The 23,384-nt window shown below is 48.9% G+C and overlaps 1 protein-coding gene and 1 long non-coding RNA gene across 5 annotated transcripts in view; one reads left to right on the forward strand and one right to left on the reverse strand.

Annotated features, from left to right (window-relative positions):
- Positions 1–105: 105 nt before the first annotated feature.
- The window catches only part of LOC308645611, a 30,683-nt gene continuing 7,404 nt past the window's right edge, over positions 106–23,384 (forward strand). For both annotated transcript variants that reach the window (XR_014021242.1, XR_014021243.1), the window contains exon 1: positions 106–857. This is a non-coding gene — a long non-coding RNA (uncharacterized lncRNA). The remainder of the gene's footprint in view (positions 858–23,384) is intronic.
- Positions 1,915–23,384, reverse strand: part of MED26 (mediator complex subunit 26) — a 53,621-nt gene continuing 32,151 nt past the window's right edge. The window contains exons 1-3 of one of the 3 annotated variants that reach the window (XM_081287856.1): positions 10,647–10,665; positions 5,774–5,848; positions 1,915–5,181 (exon numbers count right to left, since the gene is read on the reverse strand). In XM_081287856.1, the coding sequence (XP_081143982.1) occupies positions 3,526–5,181; positions 5,774–5,839 (1,722 nt within the window). In that variant the 5' untranslated portion in view covers positions 5,840–5,848; positions 10,647–10,665 and the 3' untranslated portion in view covers positions 1,915–3,525. Of the gene's footprint in view, positions 5,182–5,773; positions 5,849–7,577; positions 10,592–10,646; positions 10,666–23,384 lie in introns of those variants that run through there. The other 2 variants (XM_081287855.1, XM_081287854.1) reach the window with 2 other exon arrangements.

The following is a 23,384-nucleotide window of genomic DNA, read 5'->3' on the forward strand; positions in this document are numbered from 1 at the left end:
CCGGAAGGGGCGATTCCTAACCCGGAAGTGAAACGAGGGGGTTACTCGTACCGGGAGTGGAGCTCGTTTTTCCCTCTTGGGCTTCTCTTGGGGACCCTTGCGGAGCCCCGAACGGAATGGGCGAGTGGAAGCGCGAGAGTGCTGCCTTGTTGGAGTCTGGATGGGCGATCAAGCTGGAGGTTTAAACCTCGGGCTTAGCGGCACATCGGCACATCGGCGACCTCCGAGCAAGATTCCGAGCAAGAGCTAAACGGTTACGGACACCGAGAAGTTGAAAAACCTTCCGGGGGAAAAAACTAGACTGTGAAAAGATTTCCTTGAGCCAGCTTAACACTGCAGTGCCAGGGCGGACGCGCGTAGTCGGACTCCGACGAAAGGGCCAGCCCTGACCTTGTTCTCAGCGAGTTGTGGGAGCCACCGAAGTGTGCGGCTGACGAGCCTGGCCCGAGCTTCATCCCTCCGATTCCGAGGAACGCTGTGCGGTAGGTGTTAACTATCTCCATTTCGCAGACTGGCAGACCGAAGCCCAGAGGGGAAGCGACTTGTCTCAGGTGACACGGCTAATTTGGGGGCCGTGGCCATAACAGCCAGCTTGGACACCTGTCTCCAGAACGCTGCAGAAGTGGGCAGTACTTGGCACGACAAAAGATGCCCAAGGACCGCCCGGATAGACCACTCCCTCAAGCGCTAGTGGAGGAAGAGAAGACTGTTTTCAGCAATATGATCTTATACTAAAGGACTGGTTTGTTCCAAAAGTCATGTGCTACCAACTTCTTGTCGACGAGGAGTTGGTTCTCTTTTATATGTTCTTACTTGGCAAGTTAGAAAGTGGCAACCCAACTTAACTCCAAATGCTGGTGGGTGTCTGTCTTAAATTATCGTTGTGTTCTGGAAAGTAGACAATTTGTGTACCCTGGGCTTTCTGCATACTTAAGACCTAGGTGTGGTAGTCTCTGCAAGTGGGGTGGGAGTAGTGGCCTGTGCCAAAGCCCAGGTCTGAGAAAAGGAGACGCTGATGGGTCGTCAACCTCTGTACCCTAATATCCTCCAGCTGTGCCTATGACCTTTGGTCACAGAATAACATCACATTCTAGGGATACCAGAATGTAAGCCGAGCTTAATTAGCTATAGTGGAGGTAGGAAAGTAGCTAGTTACTCCACAGCATAGCTGTGTCACAATTCCACTGCCATATTTCTGGTTTCTTAAGCTTTTATCGTTTTTAAATTTTTAAAATTTAGTCCTCACAACTCTTCATCCTCCAATAGGAACAAGGGCATAAGAGTCGAAAGACTGGCTCAGAGCCATGCAGCTGTTAGATGGGAGCAATCTCACACTGCCCTCAAAGTCATGTCTCCCACTGCCCTTTTCTTGGGGTGGGAGTATAGGGTGTGTTCTTCACCAAGCCTTTGTCAGAAATCCCTGTTGTTCTGAAACTCTCGTTCTGGGTGGTCTGTGGTCCTGTGGGCTGGAAGGAATGTGCCAGGACCCCTTAATGTACTCTTGTGCACCTACCTCTCTGAAGGGGTAGCTGTTTGCTCATTTATGAAATCGGTAGATTTTCTAGATCCCCCCAAGCCAGAGTCTTAGTTGATAGTTTCAGGGACAAATGGGATGAACTATCATTTTATAATCAAAAGTTATTTTTAAAAATATCAGCATCAGCCAGGCACTGTGGTGCATACCTGTAGTCCCAGTGACTCAGGAGGCTGAGGCAGGAGGATGGCAAATTCAAGGCCTGACTTGGCAATTTAGCAAGATCCTGTCTGAAAATTTAAAAAAGGGCTAGGGGGCTGGGGTTGTGACTCAGTGGTAAAGCATTTGCCTAGCATGTGTGAGACACTGGGTTTGATCCTTGGCACCATATAAAAGTAAATGTATTGTGTCCATCTACAATTTAAAAAAAAAAGGCAGGGGGGGGTGCTGGGGATGTGGGTTCAATCCCCAGTACCACCAAAAAAACAAAACAAACCCATCACCAACCAGGTACTAAGGCAGCCTCAGGCATGCATGAGGAGCTGGCAGCCCAGGGCTGGGATGCCTGACACACAGCTCTGCACCTCTGGGCCATGCCATGTTAAGAATTAAAAATATTTGTGGGATAAAATGATAAACTTGAGCTATGGAGCCTGCTGTAGAGGGCTTCTCTGTGGGGTGGGTGAAGTCTGGATGAGACAGGGTAACATTCCCTGATACTGTTTTGTGGACTGTTGCCCTAAGCTAGCAGGTAGCGCTGAAAGAAAGACAAGTAAAAGTCCACTAAATGCAGCAGAAAGCTAACAGGCAACTTGAAAACTGTAACCTACTTGCCTTATGAGCCTGCAAGTCTAGATGTGGGACTCCCTGGCTAAGCCATAATCCAGGACAGGGCTGATTAGTGGTGAAGATTCAAATGAGAAACGATTTCCAGACTGGTTGTGCAAATGGTTTTTTTTTTTTTTTTTATTTCCACATTTATATCACAAGGTGTCCACTTACTGGACCAAATAGCAAAGTTGCTCCCTTCTGTGTCCTGAGAACACAGAAGTCTAGGTACTGTACATTCACTAAGGCTCCTTGTTTTTGCAAATCGCGTTTATGACAAATAACCATAAGGCAAACGAATCTAAAGGAATGGTTATGAGTGTTTCCAGCGTACAGACAGGTCTCCCCTCTTGCCCAGCAGTACAGCTTACACACCAGTAGCACCCGCGGTTACTCTAAGTTGGTTGGTTGGGATTTCTTTTTTTTTTTTTTGGGGGGGGGCGCTCCAGAAAGGTGAAATTTTCTAGATATGCATAGGAAGGAAAAAGAAAAGGGAGAAGGAAAGGAAATTTATTTGGCTGGTGGTCAGAAGGAATAAAGGATGAAAATAAACTCAAGAAAACTTAAATTTCTGCAGCATTTCTTTAAGAACTGGGTTTTAACTGAAACCAGATACAAATGGGTGGATGCCCATGGAGTGTGGGTTAAGCTAGCTGGCCCTTTGGCCAGCCTGCATATTGCCAGTGGCTCGCCACAGCCAAGAAGCTTCCAGCGCATGATGGAAAACACTGGCTGGCCAGTGGCTGGGTGGGGTGCGAACACAGGCTGAGGTGCAACCCGCTGTCTCACAGACACTGGGCTAAATCAAAGAACAGAAAATACAGAGATGAGATGCATACGTCTGTCGCTGTGTTAAACGTAACCTCTCCTGTGCCTGCCTGCAACTGAGGTCCCAGTGTTCAGGTGCTGGAGAGTGTCTGCACCTCTTCCGGGATAGGGGACTAACGCTTTTTATAGCTGGTTTGCTATAGAGTTCTGAACTCACTTTGCCGTCCTTCGTTCTGCGCGGTCCTTCCTTTTCAATTTTGTTAGTAAACTGGTAGCAGCATTTCACAAAAGGAGGAGTTTGGAGGGAAGAGCGCAGAGACCGTGTGACTCCCGCCCCCTCCCTCCCACCTGGGCTGGACTTCCCGGGTTGCCAACTGCTGGAGGCAGCTGGGCCCAGCCACCCGCCTGCCCTGGCTACTGCAAGGTGGGAATGCACTTTGTGGCCAACGGGCCTGTCAGTCCAAGCAGACATAAGGCAGAACGTTCAACCGCCCGTCGTCACCGTGCGGGTCGAGTGATATGCACTGTGTCCAGTCATACCAGTTACCCTGTGTGTCCTGACACCCGTTCACCCCTGGCCACTGGTGGGCCTGGATTCTGTCAAGATCGTCCTGTGTTACCTCTCGGCTCAGCCCTGGAAGGTCCGTGGGCGGCCCATGAGGCACCAGCACATGTGGCTGCCTGGCCCCTCGCCTGGTGCTCTCCTCCTGCTTCAGGTATTCAGACATAAAGTGGTGAGCCCCTGGGGTCTGTGCGCCTGATGACGAGAGCAGGCTGCTCTGCCTGCTCAGGTAGGACTGTATGATCTCATTGCGCGACAGCTCCTTCCAGTTCGTCTGCTCAAAGGGGCTTTGGAGGCTAGCCTTGGCCTCCTGATTATCCAGTTCTGTCCTAGGTGGCTGCTCTGTGTGCACAGGGCTGTCTGCCCGCACTGGCTCTTTCTGGGTCAGAGGTTTGATCTGTCTTGTCATGGGGTCAAAGGTGAGCTTCCGCTCTTTTAACCGGACGGGCTTGACGCCCGCCTCAGCCATTTGCCCATCCAAGTTAACCGTGTAGTCTCGAGGTCGGTACCTCTTTTTCTTTTTATTGTCCGAGCCACCAGAGGAAGCAGCATCGCTGTCTGCCTTGGAGGAGTCTGGGGAGAAACCTGCCCGTGACAGGAGGGATTCAGCTGGAAGCAGCCCTGCCTTGCAGCCTGGCCCCACCAGCCGCTGGTGGCCCTCAGACTGCTCCAGCCAGCGCACAGGGCTGTCCGTGCTGGGGAGCAGCTCTAGCCTCCGCACAGGCGGTGTGGATGGCTGGGCCAGTGGAAGCGGTGATGGCACCTGTGTAGCATCGAGCAACTGGGGCCGTGGTGAGGGGCTGGGCACAGAGCCCTTGGGTGCATATGGGCTCCGCTGCCGGGCAAAGGAGCCCTCATGCCGTGAGTTCCGGGGGCTGAAAGAGCAGCGAGGGGGAGCCCTGGGGTGGGGAGGGCCTGGAGTCTCGTCCACCCTGTCCAGCTGCTGCAGCACTGAAGCCTTTGTCTGCAAGCAGGGTCCAGGGGACTTGCCCAGGCTTGGGGAGCTGGTATGCGGCCGCACGGCGTTGACAGGGATCTTGCTGCTGTGCTTGTCGTTCTCGCTGGGCTCCAGGCGGCTGCCTTCAGAGCCCGAGTGCCCACTGCCATCCAGGGGACTGGGGAAGCTCTCTGGGCTCCCACTGATCCCATTGGTGGGGAGTGGGGATGAGTTGGGGACTAGAGGGTCATGAGTAGCTTTGGAAACCTTGGGAGGTGGCCCAGGGTGTCCAAGGTCACGCTGGTCCCCCCGGCGCTTGCGGCTGCCCAGCCTGTCCAGCCGTTGCCCAGGCAGCCTCTGGATGTCGTTGCGGTTCTTCAGGTCATGGATGCTCTTGGGTGTGCCAGCCGTCCCCGCCTCTGGCCGGCAGTTATGGGCACCCCCATTGGCTGAGCCAGCGGCCCCGGCCAGCCCCCGCAGCGCTGCCTCATTCTGGTGCACTGGCTCAATGAGCTTCTGCCAGCTGCGCAGCAGCTTCTTTGCCCGCTTGGCGAGCTCCTCGTTCTTGGTTTTTTTACGGACGTCGTTGATAAGCTTCCCAAGTCGTGTTTCCTATAAACAGAGAGAGTGACATACTTTTAGGAGAGGGACTTCCCCATGAAAAGGGAGCTGATCCAGAGAAGTGCCCCCAGCTTTGAAATGACTCCTTCTCCATTGACCCCCAAACTGTCAGCTTCTCAGATGCAAATAGGGATTTCTGGTCCTTTGTGATGATATAAATTCTCAAAGACAGTCCTCAGATCTTAGTGTCCCAGGGTCGTAGGCAGATTTCTCAGAAGCAATGTCACACAGCCTCCTGGTGCCTGGAAACTCGGTATTATCAAGGCCACTGCAAGAACACCTGCCAGTTGAGAACATTCCACAGCCAAGGCAATGGCACAGCAAACCTGGTCTTCAAATGGAGGGCTAGGGACAGTGCCACTCACTGGAGCCTCCCCATGCACAGGCCAAGATGTGCAGGGTGTGGAAGGAGTAGGGTCAAGGATTAGAAACACCTCATTCGTGCAGTGCTGCATGGGAAGAGAGCACACGGGCACATGACCCCACTCTGTCCTCTGAAGGCATGTAATTATTGAGGAAAGACAGCTGAGGTTGTCCTCGCTTCCCCATTCTGCCCCCCCTAGGCTTGGGCTGAGGTACTCACCTCCAGTGCCTCTTTGGTAATGGGGTATCTCTCCAGGCTGGAGATGACTTCCAACACCGCCACCATGTTCCGGATCTGTAGAACAAGAGTCATGTGTCAGGCCCCTGTCTTCTCTTCTAGAAGGCTGGGTAGCCCAGGGCCAGCCTACTCCCATTTCTGAAGCCTCCTACCTGCTCCCGGGACTGGCATGGCACCCAGTGTTCACCTCCACCCAACTGTCCACTCTTCCAGGGCATGGCATACCTCTGGTGTACACATGTTCACACCTGCCTCCCCTCACCCAGCTGACACTCGGGATGCTATGAAATGAGGCCTGCTCCTGATATATGAGGTGAACTCTGCCTCCTCAGGGGTGTTGGGGCTGAAGAACTCAACAAAATGCACAAAGTTTCAAATCAAAAGATCAGCACCCTCCAAAACCAATCAATTTAATGACATTAACAAGGCCTTTAGAGTTCATCTGAACACACCATAAAAAGTAAAACATCACAGGGGCTGGGGTTGTAGCTCAGCGGTAGAGTGCTCGCCTAGCACATGCGAGGTTCTGGGTTTGAGCCTCAGCACCACATAAAAATAGATAAATAAAATAAAGGTATTGTGTCCAACTACCACTGGGGGGAAATATACACACACACACATACATATATACATACATATATACATAACACACACACACACACACACACACACACGTGTATGTAAAACATCATAAACTGGGAGGAGACGGGCCACAAAGCCCCAGACAGAAGGCATGAACTGGCACCTTTGCATACAAAATAGCCGATGTCAGCTCCAGCGACCAACTTTAGCAGGAGAATGCAAACTGAATTCATAAAGGGATACATGCAGACCAGCAGTTATGGTAATGCCAGGTAGTCCTGGGTACCGCACACTTTAGAAGGTGTTGGACTTTACCTGGCAGTGTGGAAAATGCACTCCATCCCTTCCTTTTATGATCTTGCTATGAGCCAGTTCTGTTCTGAGCACTTTCTGTATATAACTTAATATTTACAACAAGCCCATGGAGCCAGTACTATTATTTTTACTTTGCACAGACAGAGATGATGCAGAAACCCCACTGTCTCCAGTGTTCCTGGTTGTTAACAGCGATCTCACATGCTAGGGAAACTCCTGCTTACAGAAGCCGGGAATTGACCCAACACTGCAGGTCATAGTAGCCAAATGTAACAAGCAGGTGTCCACCAAGAGTTGAAGGAATACACTACTAAAACAAGCTACAAGTTTCTAGAAAACACATAGGAGAATATCTTTGCAAACTGGGGATAGGCAAATGTTTCTTCGTAGGAGCCCCAAACACTAACTGTCCAAGAAAAAATACAGACAAGCTGGACTTCATCGAAATGAAGAACTTCTGGTTTTAAGACAGTTTGGACACATATTGCCAAAACCTACCTGATGAAGGATCTGGATGCAGGCCAGCCACCCCCTACCAGCAGCTACAAGGTTTCTGACAGGTTGGCTGGAAACAACCCTATAAAGCCCCCATCTTTCATGAGATTCACACAACGGGCATATTACACCAACCCCTCAAGCATGCCGTGACACTGCGCACAATGCAGTCACACAATACAAGTAAAAGCTACATGAAAAAAAGGCAAAGAAAACTACATCCCACCCAGCCACTGGAGTGTCCCTTGTATTTCCTTCCCAAATATACCATTTAGTAGGCACATATATACACTTATCACACATTTAAAAACCAAAGCAAGCCAGCAATGGCTCTATACCTTGCTTTTTTTCTCACTTAACATCAGAAACATCCAGCATCAAATAGACCTCTTACTTGGTTCATCTGTGCCTTCCAGCAGGGGGAAGGTTGAACTTTAATGCTAGGGCGGGAGTGGGGACCACAGGCCTCATCCTCTTGCCATCACAAACAAGGCTGCAATCAGCATCTGTGGTAGACTCAATTCCAGGCTAATGCACCAGTAGGCAAAGGAGCAGCAGGCCCCAGGTTTGAGAAGGATGTTCATTCAGCCCCCAGGGAGACTGCATCAATTACATTCCCACTAGGTGCCAGAACAGGGTGGAGAAGAGGATTTCCCACATCCTGCAAGACTGTGGTGTTAGTTTCTATCACCAGTTTAGCTGCTTGGATAGCACACATTTATCATCTCAGGCTCTGGAGGCCAGAAGTTCAGTCCAGGTCTCCCTGGACTAGGATCCTGGTGCTTGCAGCTGTACTCCTTTCTGCAGGCTCTTGGGGGAGAATTCGTTTCCTGCTCCTGAGTGTCGGCAGATGTCCATTATTATGGCTGTGGAACCCGGGTCCCTGTTTTGTTGCTATTACCCAATGGCTATTCCCAGCTTCTGGAGGGTACTATATCCCTCAGCTCATAGCCCTCCCTCCATCTTCAAAGCCAGCAAGGGCTGAGGCCTCCTCACATCACAGATCCCTGATCTGCGGGGATGATCCAGGATCAACTCCCTTCCTCCAGTCTATAACCTTAGCCATGTCTGCCTGTGAGGTTGCACAGGCCCAGGTTCCAGAGTCTAGCATATGGACATCTTGCTGGCCTCATGTTTTCCTGGCTTTCCTAATATTTTGCCCATTTCCCACTGAAGGCAGAGAATTCATGTCTCCTCTGATGTAAAGTTGCACAGTGACCACAGAGCAAGGACAGTGGCTTCCATGCTGCCAACAGTGCTCTTACAAAGCTGTCCCTCTGCCAATGAGCCAATTCACTCCTTGCTTTTGATGTTCTTGTCTGTGAACACATTCAGACTGCTCTAAAACATCCGCTTCAAGCTTTGTCACGGGGTGGGGTGACCCAACAGGAAACACAGCTGATTCTGTATTATCCCTAACATGCGATGGGCAGAGATTCAATGCAAGAGAAGACTGGGCAGTGAGGAGGTCAGTTGCAAAGGGCCAACTGCTCCCTGACACTGGGATTCCTGTACCCATGGGGCTCCTGGGCTTGCCACATGGCCTCGTCTCCACCCCAGTGATCTCACCCTGGTATATTTAGAGCCCTGGGTACCCACATACTCCTGAACCAGCAGTCCTCACAGAGCGGAATGCTGCCCAGGCCCAGCAAGCCTGGCGGCACAGAGTGTCCTTGTCCTTGAGCAGACATCGTCCTGCTACCAGGCAGGAGGGAGGAGGCACAACACCTGGGCAACTCCAGGGTCTGGCAATGAGTTGGCGCCTCAGAACTCTCTGCTGAACCAACAGCCATCCAGAGAACCTCCTGGAAGCTGTGTGGGAGCTGGGGGCATGGCGTGAAGGTCGGAAGGCCCTGCCCATATGCTCATGTGTCCCGCAGCTTAGGAGTGCACAGAGGGGCCTTCAGCTTCCAGGAAGCCTTGCAGAAAATCCTTTGTTTTCTATGTCCTTCTGTGGACCCCTTTCTGCACCGCCCCCCACATCTTGCATGAAGGCTACTCACCTGAGGAATCCCTGGAGGAGGGTGAGCCCTTGAGAGCTTGAAGGCAGCTGGTAATACCAACTGTGCTGAGGACAAAGGGTGCAAAGCAAAGGGTGGCTGCTACACCCTGTCCTGCTCTTCCCCCTCTTGGGCTGTGGTGGCAGGAGCTCTGAGTCTTCTGTGGGGAGTACCACCTAGGCATTCCAGGGGCAGTCAATCAGGCCCCCAGGGACCAGGAAAAGGATCTAGTGCAATGGAGTGAGGGCTCCCTATGTCCTAGTTCCCACCTGGCCTACCAGGGAGGAGAATGCAGACACAAGACTTCAGAAATCTGACAGCCCCACAGAGCTTTTCACAGCTGATCAGTCTGTCTTAGAGAATGCCTGGCACCCAAACCAGCACTGGGTCCCACAGGAGCAAAATGTGAGCAGGTTCCTCACCTTGGTGCTCCTGCTCAGTCTCAGAAAGGCCAGCAGGACCCTCAGGGCAAGGAACCACAGGGGGAGAGATGGGGACGCTTGTGGCAAGGGCAGCATGCCAGCAAACAAAGCCCATATGGAGGTCAGAAAAGGATGGGACAAACAAGATGTGTCCCCTGGGCCTCCAAGTTGGGAAGCAGGAAAGAGTTGGAAGGATGGGAAAGGAGGTAATGAGACTACGCCAAAACCCTAGAGAAGGGATGAACCTGAAGATTCCAGCAGGAAAGAGACACTGGGAGGCAGAACAGACCCAGGGACCTGAACTGGCTGACACAATCTGTCTTCTATCAATTTTCACTATTGTTTAAGGGCTGAATCTGCCACTCCCTCAACAGACCACCCATCCTGGTCCTATTCTGGGTCTTTCCTTGTACTATCTTTTTGGAAATGTACTGGAGCCTAACCACCACAGAAACTGTTCCTTCTCTTGCTACCCTCGAAGGGTGGCATTCTGAAAGTTCTATGGGCTCACTCAGGTCCACATCTCAGGGACAGTTGCAGCCTTGTGCTGTTTTGAGTGGCCTGGCACAACCATGGACCTTTCTCTTCCTTTAGGATTCAGTCCCCAAATAAACTCTCAACAACCCTGCCAAATGGCTTTCCCAAAAGAAGCAGGATTCCCAGGTGAGGGGCTGTAGCCTCTCATTAGGGGTCCTTGGGTAGATGCGGATCTACTTATATTTTCTCGATAAGGCGTGGAGCCAGTCATTGCCTCTCCTTTCACCAACAGTGGCTGCTCCTCCTGCACACTTATTTGCATTGATGTGGCCTCTTAATTGGGGGTAAATATTTGCCTGCCCCTGAAGCTCCTAGTGTGGTAGCATTTGCCCCATGCACGCTGATGCTTGAATGTCTATAAGGGAAAGGCAACCTTGGCAATGGGGTCAAGCAGGAGGAGCCAGTAGCAATGGTATCCAGAGTGGAGGAGGGTGACTGTAGAGCCAAGGATGCTCTTGGAAGGGCAGGGAGCACTTGGGGAAGTAGGTGGGAACCCCAACATACCTGTTCCAAACGCAGGGCAGGAAGTTTTAGCAGTGGGCCCACCTGTGTCCCATAGGCACAAACAGGTACTTCCCAGCTGCCTAGAACATGAATTTGATGCAACTGATTCCTTAACCATCACACCGGGCACTTTGGGATTTAGACTGGAGGTCCAAGAGGCACAATCAGGTACATGTGGGACAATAGAAAAGGGACTGTCAATCCCATCTTTTTTGGAATCTGAGACAGACCAAGTGGGAAGAGCTAGTCTTCGGCCTTTGGCACACAGGCCCCCACCACCAGAGTGCCTATACCGAGGGCCCATGTGCTGAAGCCTGAATCCCCAGTTTATGGCATTTTGGGGAGGAGGGAACTAGTGAAAAGAAATGAGAGATGAGGTCAGGGGGGCAAGTCTCTGAAGGAGATAATAGGACATGGCCCCTCTTTCTTTCTTTGCTTCCTAGCTGCCATGAGGTGAGCAGTTTCTGCCACCACATGCTCCTGTCACAATGTACTGCTTGCCACAAGAACAAAAGCAACAGACCCAACTGATCATAGACTAGAACCTCTGAAACTGTAAGCAAAAACAAAACAAAACCTCTCCACCTTTTAAGGTAATCATCTCAGGTATTGTTACAGGGATGCTCTAGGGACACATGCTTGGGGGCAGGCATCCCTCTTCACCCAGGACTGCACAGCTCTTATGTGTTTGTCCTACTGTAGAGAGCCAAGGGTACATACAAAGGTCCTCAGAAAGGATTCTAGAAAAGCTGGCACCTTTCTCCCTAGATAGGTCTTTAAGCCTGTGCTGAAATGATGACATCCATTGCTTAACCTGCAGCCAATCTGAGGAAGGAAAGGCTGGACATGCACAGACAAAAGCCCAAGTGGGGATGGCACTCTCTAAAGCAGCCTGGGTGTCTAAAGCCATGTGAATGAGTACCCCCACTCCTGCTCAGGCCAGCACCCCCACACACTATGGGGCCATGGGCTGCAACAATAAACCTATGCACAATTCTAAGAAAACCACTGAAGATACACCATGAATCTTCATTGTGACATGGTTTACACTATTTCCTGAATAGATGATGCAACGTGGACTTTGCTACCAAATAATCCACTTGGGTGTGGGTGGTAGGAAGGGAACAGAGGGAAGCCTCTAAGTTTCTATCTATAGAAATAAAGTAGTTACCTTATTCTACTTTTTTAAAAAATATTTTTTAGTTATACTTGGATGCAGTACCTTTATTTTATTTTTACTTTTATGTGGTGCTAAGGACAGAACCCAGTGCCTCACACATGCTAGGCAAGTACTCTAGTGCTGAGCCACACCCCCAGCCACCACCTTATTCTACTTTTATATTTGAAATTTGCCACAAATAAAGCATGTGAAAAAGCATGCTTATTTCGTAACATTTGGATGGAGATTTCACTGGCTCTAGAAGGAACTGACAGATGTGTAGAGGTGAAATGAGCAAATAACTGTTTCTAGCTCGTCACAGTGGCTTCAAACTCCCACCATCTGGCACCTGTGTGGGGAAGGAAAGACTGAGGGTGGGTAGAATACTGACTTCCTCCACAGTGAGCCTACATGGAGCCTCCTAAACTCTGATTCAAGATACATGGTCTGTTCCATCTGGTAAGACCCCAGGAGCTTCTCACCAAGCCTCCTGCAGGTTACTGAGCTGCTGCTCAAAGACCCAGGGCAAAAACTGCACATTCTTGGGGATACAAAGGGGAGCTAGCTACCAAAGGCCCCAGCAGCTTCCCACCAGGGGTCAACTCAGAGGTGTGCCTGACACCTCCCTGTGAGAGAGGCCCACACACAGCCTGAACCAGGAGTGAGCAGTACTTCAACAGTTCCTTTGTGCTGGGAGAGGCCTGGCCTGCTCTTGGAGAGAGCCCAGGACAGCCACAGCCAGGTTCTCAGGGCTGCCAAGACCAAGAGGGAGGAGTCAGTAAGCAGGGGCAGGGAGAAGGGTGCCCCAGGTTTCTGGCATGAGGGAAGAAGCTCTTACCCGCTTCAGGAGGGTTGCTTGAGGACTAAGGACACTATCATGGGGGGTGGGGGGGGGGGAGGCACGAGGAAGAGACAGAGAGAGAGAGAGGTGTGTGTCTGAAGCCAGGAAGAGGGTACTATGGTCTGGGGTGTTTTACAGAGGGGTGTAAGCTAGGACACCCTAACCCGGGAGGGCAGAAACATGGGCCAGAGCCAATAGTAATGCAGGGCAGGCACAGCCATTGCTGCATGCCCTGCCCAACTCTGCCAGCAAGAACTCCTGGCTCATCTGTGACCTGCCATCCTCTGGCCACAAATGAGCTGCCAGACAGGCTACTTGGAACTTTCTTTTCAGGCTTCCTCCAAATGCTGGCCTGTGACTATCCTCGGGAACTAAATCACTTTCTAACCTCTCCAGGGTGCAGAAGGCCAGATTCCCCCCCCCCCCGCCAAAAAAAGTGCTTCTACAGGGTGTGTGGAATCATCTTTAAACCAAACCCCTATGGGAGAAATATTTTAATTGGGCCTCATCAGATGCCTATGTCTTTCTTCTGTGAAAGGACAGCTGGGTCTAAGTTCGAAGTTGGGGCTGTGTGGTAAGGCAGCCCTCCCTTTGAGCAGCCTCAGCTGGCCCTATTCAGGGTGTGTGGGCAAACCCCTTGTGGGGGATTTCCAGCCTTAATCTGAAAAAGGAAGCAAGACACTGGGTCTTGGAGAATAAGTGTTCCCTCGGTGTATCACTCCCCTCCCTCCACAGCTCAAAGGTTCCTACCCTGCCTGAAATCCCTGATCTCTCAGGATTGAAGCTGCTATGTTGGCAAAGGGGAAACCCTGTGTCCTCAAGGTCTGGGCAAGGATGGGACCCAGGGGTGGCAAGCCAGGACAGGCCTACCCTAGCTCAACTTGCATACAACCACCACTTGCTGGGGTGGTCATGGAGGTCCAGGTGGACCACACAGTTAGAAGGTGGCAGACTGGGACTTCCCACTGGCCTGATGCAGGCTCTGCCAACCATGCATGGCTGCCCCACCTAGTGTTTTACTAGGTGAGGCTGGGGATGTACCAAATTAGTATGCTGGCTCCTGCACACACACTCTTCCCAATCTGCCACAGCAGGAAATGTATGGGTTACAAAGGCTACCTCTGGATGGTCTCATTACTGTTTTTTGCCTTTCCCCCAGGGGTGCCCAAGAGACATAGCCAGGGAGCAGGGACCACAGTCCATATACAAAACTTACCTAAGCCAAAGGCCACAATGACGACACTGAAGCCCAATCCCCCCTGGGCTGGCCAAACAGCAGTCCACAACAAGAGTGGCCTCTCAAGGCTGACAAGGCAGTTCTGCATCCCTCCACCCCTCACTCACTGGCTAGCCACTCTGGGCAGTAAGTGGTATTTCTGGCAGCCTCAGGGCCCACATCCAGGCAATGCAGTCCCCCAAAACCTGCTCCTTAGGCTCAAAGCAGGTCAGGTCAGCAGCACTTGGTAAGGCCCCAACTGCAAAGTCCCAGGAAAAATGGGATCATTTTTAAACCAACAATATGGACACTATCATCATTTTTTTTTAAACATAAAATGGTCTAGACAAGAATTTACAAAAACTGCTAGCTCAAAAGACTTTGGAAGTGTTCATCAGCAAGCTGTTTTTCTAAACCAAAACATGCCACAGATGGCACCCAGAAGCAAGCAGTCTGTGAGCCTTCAATGTTCTGAGAATTCTAATGTCATACCCAGCTGAGTCACCTAGCACCCCCTCCCCCACCCAGCAGTGTCATGTTGAGGCCACACGGGTGAATAAAATGGGATTGCTGGTGTGTGCACCTGTCTGTGATTTGGTCCTAGCTGTACCATTTTCAGCAAGTCTTCCCGCTTCTGACAAATTCCACACATGTCCCCAAGCAGCTTCCTTCTGTTCCCACACAGTCTTTGCTGCAAGTCCATGCAAGATGTGGCCTATATAAGAGTCTAGCCTGTTCCATCCTCCCTTCTCAGGTCTGGAAGGTACAGTCTCATGGCTCCATTTTGTCTCACCTGGCAGGAGTAAGAGGAACCCTCCCTTGGGTGGAAGTCGCCAAGTGTTCTCTCAGCTCAGTCTCCTGTAGTCATGCAGGCCCCACAGGCTCAGACTGGTGAAAGCACCTTCCTCCACCAGAACCCCATGGGAGCTTCACATCCATTGGGCAAAGTTTCCTATTCACAGCTTTTTAGAAGAAGAATGATACTGAGGCAGGGAACCCCAAAGCCACAACCACCACTTGCAAAAGCACTTCCCATCATCAGGGTTCACCTGCTTCCTTAGGAGCAGCCATTCATCCAAGTGGCCTGTCACTGTCCACATCTCCTTGACTATCCTGCATTCACAGACCCTGCAACAGCCCGTGGAGCCCCAACAGGCAGAGCATGCCATCGCCTGCTACAACTCAGCCCAGGGGATGGGAAATACAACACAGGGTGGGTGCGGGCAGCACACAGAGCCCTGGCTACACTCTCGTTCACCGAGGAGGAGAAACCCCAGGGCCTGGGACAGTGGCAGGAGCTCCCTTGTGACTGCTGAGAAAGGCTGGTAGTCAGAGCAAGGAAGGAGGGGGTCAGCAGCCACTGAGTCCCCAAACTTTCATTCTCTCCTTTCCATTTTATTTCTGAGCAGTTTTTCCTGACCAACCTACCAAACTAAATTCTTCCAACCTTTGCATCAGGCCAATGGGAATTACAATTCTTGTAATATGGCCCTTTTTGAGAGAACAAAAGCTCCCAAAATGTCATCTATAAATCAATTCATTCTTATGCTGATACAACTGGAAAGAGTAAACCAAGCAGAACTTTTCATTTCTGCCATAGAAGCTGACAGAAGGGTCTTGGTGACCCTGGTGTGTCTGAGGACAGCAGGATGGTGGAGGAAGAATATCATCTATGGAAGACGGGAAATGACCCAATGCCCAGGGGAGGGGACACATTCAGTGCTTTGTCCACCATGGAAGACACTGAGAACAAGCCAGCTTTCCAAGAACTGACAGAGAACAACCTCCAAGCAACGGCTAAGTAGAAGCAGCGAGGCTTCTGAGTGTTCCTGTGCTACCCACCTGGGACAACCAGGGTGGAGCTAGGCAGATAAAGACCAGATGGTGAGGTCTAAAGCTGCAGCAGGGGACCCACCTGGCCTTCTGTGCTGGCTCAACACTGGATGCAAGACTGGGCACCAACCTGACCCCAGTTCCTCCTCCAGGAGCCTGGAAAAACCACAAGATGGTGTGTGGGGATCATGAATGGCATGCTGACTACTAATCCAGATGACTTGTGCCTACAGGAGCCAGTCCAGAAAGGTCCAAACCCTTGCCACCAGGTAGCACTGTGGTCTATAAGATCACTGTGGACAGGGCAGTGCCTAGCAAGAAATCTGGAGGCAGCCTTTGAGGTCTATGGAGAGATTTGAGGCCCATGGAGAAGAGACCAAAGGAGAGAGGCCTGCCTGCTTGCCCAACTGGAATATAGTGGGATCCTGGGAACCAGGAGATTGCAGTCACCAAGTGCTTGCTTGCTTTCTCCCCCCACCCCCTTTTTTAGTGGTATTGGGGAATGAACCCAGTGTTTTACACATTCTAGGCAAGTGCTCCATTACTGAGCTACAACTCTCACCTTTTTTATTTTGAGACAGGGTCTTGCTAAGTTGCCCAGGCTGGCCTTAATTTGTGAACCTCCGACCTGTCTCTCTCAAGTTGATGGGATTATAGGTATGTGCCCAACTTGCCAAGTGCATTCTCAGCCCTGACTGCAGACATGTGCTCCACCAACTCTAGGCCTATCTGGATGTGGGGAATGGGCATAATGGTAGGTCCTAAGGTGTGGGTGGAGGCAACCAGTCAAAACAGAAGCAACAAGAGAGAGACCACCACTGGGCCCTCACACAGACTTCTAAGAATCTGGAGCAGGACCCTGGAACTACCAGGAAGACAAGGACCTGTCCTTCACTAGAGGGGCTTAAGCTCAAATCTTAAAGCGACCATAATGAAGACCAGGACACCACTGGCATGCATTTAAAGGTCACTGTGTTCAAGTAAATGACATGCAATGTCTGGTGGTCTTACTTTCCAGGGCTCCCCTCATGGGGTAACCAAGTCTGTTCTAAGCTGGGGGACAAGAACATGCAGAAACTGAGTGGGGTCCCACTTTGGTAAAGTTATGTGTCAAACCTGAGGTTAAGTAGCAAGGACCTCTAGTGCCCATTTTACAGGCCAGGGATTTGAGTCTCCAAGAGATTCACAAACTTACTCAGGTCCTAAAGGTAATTAAATGACTGCATCTGCTCCAACCAGCAGCAGCCATCACACCACTGAAGCCGGCCGTATGAACTCTGAAAGGAGTACTCCAGAGCAGGAAGTGCCAGGACAGCTCTGAGCCCACCTATGCTGCTGTTCCTTCAGTTACTAAGTGCAGACCATTTTTTGAAAGCTTCCTTCAGGGCTCTTGAGAGGGCGACAAAACACATACATGAATACTTAGGGCAGTGTCTGGCACACTACAGGTACTTAGGAAGGACTGCTTTGATGCAGTCCTCAAAGCCTGTCACAGGACTACACTTGGGAAGGGCTCAGGTCAGGCCACCCCACCCCCATCTGCCCTGTAGTTCCTGAGTTCTATAAGGAGCTGGAGGGATCGCAGTGGGCACAGGGGCCTTCTCAGCAGGCATTCCGGCAACAGAAGCCACTGTGCAAAGAACCAAGGACATTATCACCCAGGACACTCATACCTTGAAACATGGGCATATGTGCATCGATGGTCAGATCAGTTGTTGCCAGAAAACCCCAACCAAAAACTGTCCGCAGAAGTATATCAGATAATCACTTGCCATCAAGCAAATGAAAACAACATTAAAGATAAATTCCCAAAGAGTGTCCTATGAAAAAGCCAGTCACAAAAGAACACATTTATATTGGACTGAAAGCTCAAAAGCAAGTTCTCCACAGTGACAGCTGTCAGGGAGTGGCTTCTGGAGATAGAGCTGCTCTTGGACCCAGGTGAGGGTTACGAAGGAGGGTGTTCAATGTATAACACTCATTCAAAGGTAAAACACAACTTTTATGCTCTCCTGAATGGAAGCTGGACTTTACTTCACAGATTACTGAGAAAAGGGATGAGGGAAGCTGCAGCTAGGATGACAAGAACCCTCTGAAGGCTCCAAAGAAGGAGCTCATAGCAGCTTAGTATTCCCAAGAGAGGAAGTCAGGGCACCAGTCTGCTGGTCACAGGTTTGTGATCTGCTAACCCTGTGCAGTCAGCACATACCTGCCTCTACCCAGTCAAAGGCTGTTAATTTTACTGGTGACAAAAGGAGGGTAATGGAACAATAATCTTAGGATGAGAAAAAATTGCATGTCTACACAGGGTAAGAAAACAGTAAAGTAAGGAAGACTAGAAATTAAAGTGGGGAAGCAGATAACATCTGGAAAAAAATCAATGTAACTGACCATATTAAGAGGCTTTTAAAAACAAAAATCCATAATCATTCTAACAGATGCAGAAAGAGCATTTACAAAATTGGACATCTATTCCTGATTTAACAAAACAAACAAACAAACAAACAACAACAACAACAACAAAAAACAACACTTCAGCAAACTAGGATTAAAAGACTTTCCTCATAAAAGTCCTACAATCCCCATAGCTAACATCAAACTTGATGGTGAATGGCTGGATGTTTTCTCCTAAGAACAGGTATAAGATGAGGCCATCCATACTCGTCACTTCTATTCACAGGAGGTTCTAGCCAGTGTGATTAGGTAAAAGAAAGAAAGCATTCCGATTAGAAAGGGGCAAAGAAAACTGTCTTTATTCGAATAATTTGTGACAGGACAATCTACTGAAAATTTTTAAGACTCTACACAAAAGCTACTAGAATGAGTTTTACAAAGTTGTGAGATACAAGATCAATATAACTGTATTTGTACATGCAAGCAACATTCATTCAAAAGTTTAAATTTTAAAAGTCAGTCCCATACATAATAGCAATTAAAAATGAAGTACTTAGGGATACAATATAACAAAAGATACATGAGACATCAACAACGAAAATTTTCAAACATGGCTGAGAGAAATTAAAGAGGGACATCAATGGAGAGAGATACCAATTTAATGGAACAGAAAACTCATTATTATTAAAATGTTAACTCTCCCCTTAGTCAATGCAATCCCAATAAAAGTTTCAGCAAAATCTTTCACAAAAACCAGTTAGTTCTAAAATTTATACGGAAATATAAAGATCTTAAATAGCCAAAAAACTTCATACAGAAGAAAACTGTAACATTTAAAATTTTCTGATTTCAATAATATATAATCAGGATAGTGTGATACTGGAGCAAAGACAGATTAATGGAACAGAAGAGAGAGTTCATTAACACACATGGGCAACTCATTCTTGACTAAAAGGCAGTTCAACGTTTTGGGAAAAGATAAGCTTCCAGTAGATAGTGCTGGACCAAGTGGAGAACCACACGCAAATAAAACAAAGCTATACAAAGAATATAAAAACAAGCAACCAAACAAAAACCACTTCCCCTACCTCACAACATATACAAACATCAACACAAAATATAAACTTCAGCATAAGAACATCTAAATGAGAATAAATATGGGAGGATAATCTTAGTGACCTAGGATTTAGCAAAGAACTTCAAAACAACCCACAAAAAGCACAAACCATAAAGGAAAAAATAAACTAGATTTCATCAAAATTTAAAAAAAAGTCTTTGCTCTTCAAAAGATGACATTGTTATAAAAATGAAAAGGCAAGCTACAGATTGGAAGAAAATATATGAAATCATACATCTAAGAACAAATTTGTATCTAGATTATGTAATAATTAGGCAAAGAAACCAAGGGGGAGAAAGGGGCAAACAAGCACTTGAGGAGGGCTGGGGATGCAGCTCAGTGTTAGGGGGCTTGCCCAGTAAGCATCAGGCCCTGGGTCTGATCTCTAGCACAGCAAAAAACAAAGACCATTTGAAGAGACACTTAATACCTTAGTCATTAGGAAAATGCAAATTAAAACTACTATGAAATATTATCACATACTTCCAGAATGGCCAAAATTAAAAAGACTGGTGGATCAAGTGCTAGTGCTGACAAGGACGTAGAGCAACTGGAACTTTCACACACTACTAGTGCAAGTATTAAATGGTATAATTACCTTGGAAGACACTTTCAGTAGACTTTCAACTCCAAAACCTGATCAACATATGAATGAATATGTAACATAGCTACTAATGGATTACTATTCAGTAAAGAAAAAGGAGCTTTTTTTGTAGGGAGGGGGTGCTGGGGATTGAACCCAACAGTGCTTTACCACTGAGCTACATACATCTCCAGCCCTTTTATTTTTTGTTTTGAGACATGGCCTCACTACATTGCTGAGGCTGGCCTTGACATTGTGATCCTCCTGCCTCAGCCTCTGAAATTGCTGGGATTACAGGTGAATGCCACTGTGCCCAGCAAAAAAGGAATCATTGATCTACACCAGAACATGCATGAACCTCAAAATCAATATGCTCAAAGAGACCAGGCCAAGGGGTGGATGGGCATTTTGAATGATTCCACAGACTTCTTAAAAAAAAAAAAAAATGCTAACTAACCTACAGCAACGGAGAGCAGATCTCCTGCCTCATCTCCACACAGGAGGAAAGGATTACCAAGGGACAAGAGGAAATCTCCGGAAATGATGGATATGTTCATTTAAAAACTTGATTATGGCAATGGTGTCACAGGTATATTTATGGGTCAAAATTTATCCAACTCTACACTTCAAATGTGTAATTTATTTTATATTAATTATATTTCAATAAAGCTGTAAAAAAAAAAGCAACTGTGAAGGCAGGTAACAGATGCAACAAGGTCTGACGAAAAGGAGGGATGGTAGGCAAAGAGAAAGATGCTTCTTTGTTAGAGAAGAATGAGACCCCACCTGAGCTCAGCCCTCCTGGGGGAGGAGGAGGTCTCCTTTGGGGAAGTTTCTTCTCTCCTCAATAAAAAAAGATAACTGTCACACCTAGGATCCCAGGAGTATCATAGAGACTGAAAAATAAATTTGAGAATGCACATAATGCACTCTCCACTCAGATTAGGTTCCAGAAGGTATCAATAAGCATTAGCTTTTCTTTCTGGAGCATTCTGCATGTCCTCCAAAACACCTGTGCACAAGACAGCTTCCATATTCTAATTGAGGTTTGGAAAAGTTGCTCTTGGCTTTAAGAGTCAGGCCCTAGCCCTAAGGAGACATTCTGTAGCTGAAGCTGGGCAACAGAGCCTCACAGGCTGTGAAATGAAATGACCATGGACTTACAGACATGTACCCTTGCCTGCCTGTCTGTGGGGGGTTCCCTGATACTTTAGCTGGAGACCCAGGAGAGGGAGCCAGCTTCCTATCCTCACAGAAAAGGCCAGCAGCTGCAAACATCTGCAGGAAGTCTTGGGCCAAAGACTGTGCTCTCCCCCAAACCCTCAGTATGCCTGAAGCCACAACCTACATTCACCCTCCTGACAGTAAAAGAGCCTCAGAGCACCTGATGACAGATTCTGTTCCCTCTTAGTTCTGCATATATTTTTTCCTACAGGAACTTAGCTCTTGAATGACTGAAATCCTGACTCCTTCCCACCAGATACAGCTGACCTATAGCCTCATTATTCTCCACGTCTGGCCCAGGGATCAGCAGCATCACTGAGGAGCTGCCTAGAAATGCACAATCTTAGCTCTGCCCAGACTTTCTGAACCATCAACTGCACCAGAACCAGCCCTTGAAGGGATTCATATCCACAAAAATGACAAGCAGAAGCTCTTTGAAAGACAGTAGGTTCTGCTCAGCACATGTGCTTGGCCACAACCCTAATAACTCTGAGATTCCAAGGCTCCCCATTAGTAGCACCACCAGCACTACCTGCAGCACTTTCCTTTCCAGAGCCCAGTGCCTCCCAGGTGTGACCTCATCCAATCACCATGACAACCCTAAACCCACAAGGGATGTGATGTGCTCAAATTCACATGCAGTCTGCAGGAAGACTACAGGGTCCACAGAGCCCACACTGCCACCCTACAGCCCAGCTGTAGGGGCCCTGTTAATCCTATGCCAAACTCAAGAGTGGGCCCCTCCCAGAGGTGATGTGACAAGATCTAAATGAACCTCTATGGGATAGAAGGCCAGGAAAGGGGTGCGAGTGGTGGGGTGCATGCCATGACTAAACAGCAGTGCCTGCTGTCAGACAATGGCACCCGGCAAGCACAGGCTGAAGGGCTCTCAGCAGTCCCTCCTAGCAGACATTAGCAAATTATACTGTAAAAGCCCTTCTGAACAGGAGCCCAGCAGCAGCAAGCCTCACCAGCTCACCCCTGGCAGCCTGTCTCCTCACTCCTGAATTCCACACCCAGTGGCAGCCCTCTCCCTCATCCATTCAGTTCCAGAGCTCCAGGCCCAAAAGGCACCTCCCTTCTTCTAAGCCAGCAAGCCAGTATTTCTAAATATCATTTCGTTTCAGTTCCATCAAAGACTTGAATGGCTTCTGTGGGCTGAACTGACCACCAGCTACAACACTGGGAGCATTTTCTAAAGAGTCAACACTGTGGTGGTCCCATTTAATTGCCTTGAAACACAAACTGTTCAAAAGGTGGCATCTGTTGGGACATCACTAACTCTTCCATTTTTTTAATTATTTTTTAGTTGGACACAATATCTTTTATTTTACATTTATGTGGTGCTGAGGATTGAACCCAGTGCCTCGTGCATGCTAGGCGAGTGCTCTACCACTGAGCCACCACCGCAGCCCCTAACTCTTCCATTTTAAAAACACAAGTCAACTAAAATTGTTGCACATATACCACCACTCACAGCCCTCACCCCCACCCCCCAGAACTTACTCAAAGTCTGCCTATAAGTGACTGAAGCAAGACTCTGCAGGTGGGTCGCATGAGTGACTGGTGCCTACCTACTCACACACCAGCACCAGGCATCGTGTAGAGCCACCAACTATGGCCTGAAAGTCCCCCAATAGCCCTCAGGGATGTAACAGATGCAACAACATGATGCAAAGGAACCTAACCAGAAGTCACAGGAAATTTCACCAGCACCTTCTTCCCCAGACTGCACAGGCAGGACCAGACCCCCACCTCAATGTTTGCCAGCAGCCAAGAAAGCCCGCCCTTTCCAGCAACAGGTGGGAGGGGAGCAAGGGCCAAGGGAGCTGCTGGTGGGTGCTCACACAGGACATAGCCCAGCTGACTCATAAACACACTAGCGCTCTCTTTTTGTCCATTCTCTGCCTACAGTTTGACCTATAAGTGCACAAGACCTAGGTTTTGCTCAAGAGCTTGGAACAACGGCATATAGTAAGGACCTGATCAATACTAACTGATAGAAGGATGGAAAGACAGCTCCCTGTTCTCAGAATGTGGGTGAGAACATTCAATATTACAAACATCTTGGGGAGGTCTCCTGCAAGTCAGGATCTGTAGTCACCAAACATGATTTGTCCCCGGGTTTCTAGATGCCACTCCAAAAGGGCCAGTGATCCTCATGAAGAACATAGCAAAGGGTAATATCTTTGGGTAGACTGTGGGGACACTAGACCTGGCAGAGAGATGTCATCTCTCTTGTCCCACTAAGGCTGTGGTGGATGGTGGTACAGGCTCTGTTACTGCTTCAGGCAAATATATATACTCAGCAAGTCCAAATAGCTTTCAGAAGAGTCCTTGTTTTCAAAGCAGTGGTCCTGGAAGTTACCAG

This window comes from Spermophilus citellus, assembly GCF_964194105.1.
Source record: "Spermophilus citellus genome assembly, chromosome: 3".
NCBI classification, from domain to species: domain Eukaryota; kingdom Metazoa; phylum Chordata; class Mammalia; order Rodentia; family Sciuridae; genus Spermophilus; species Spermophilus citellus.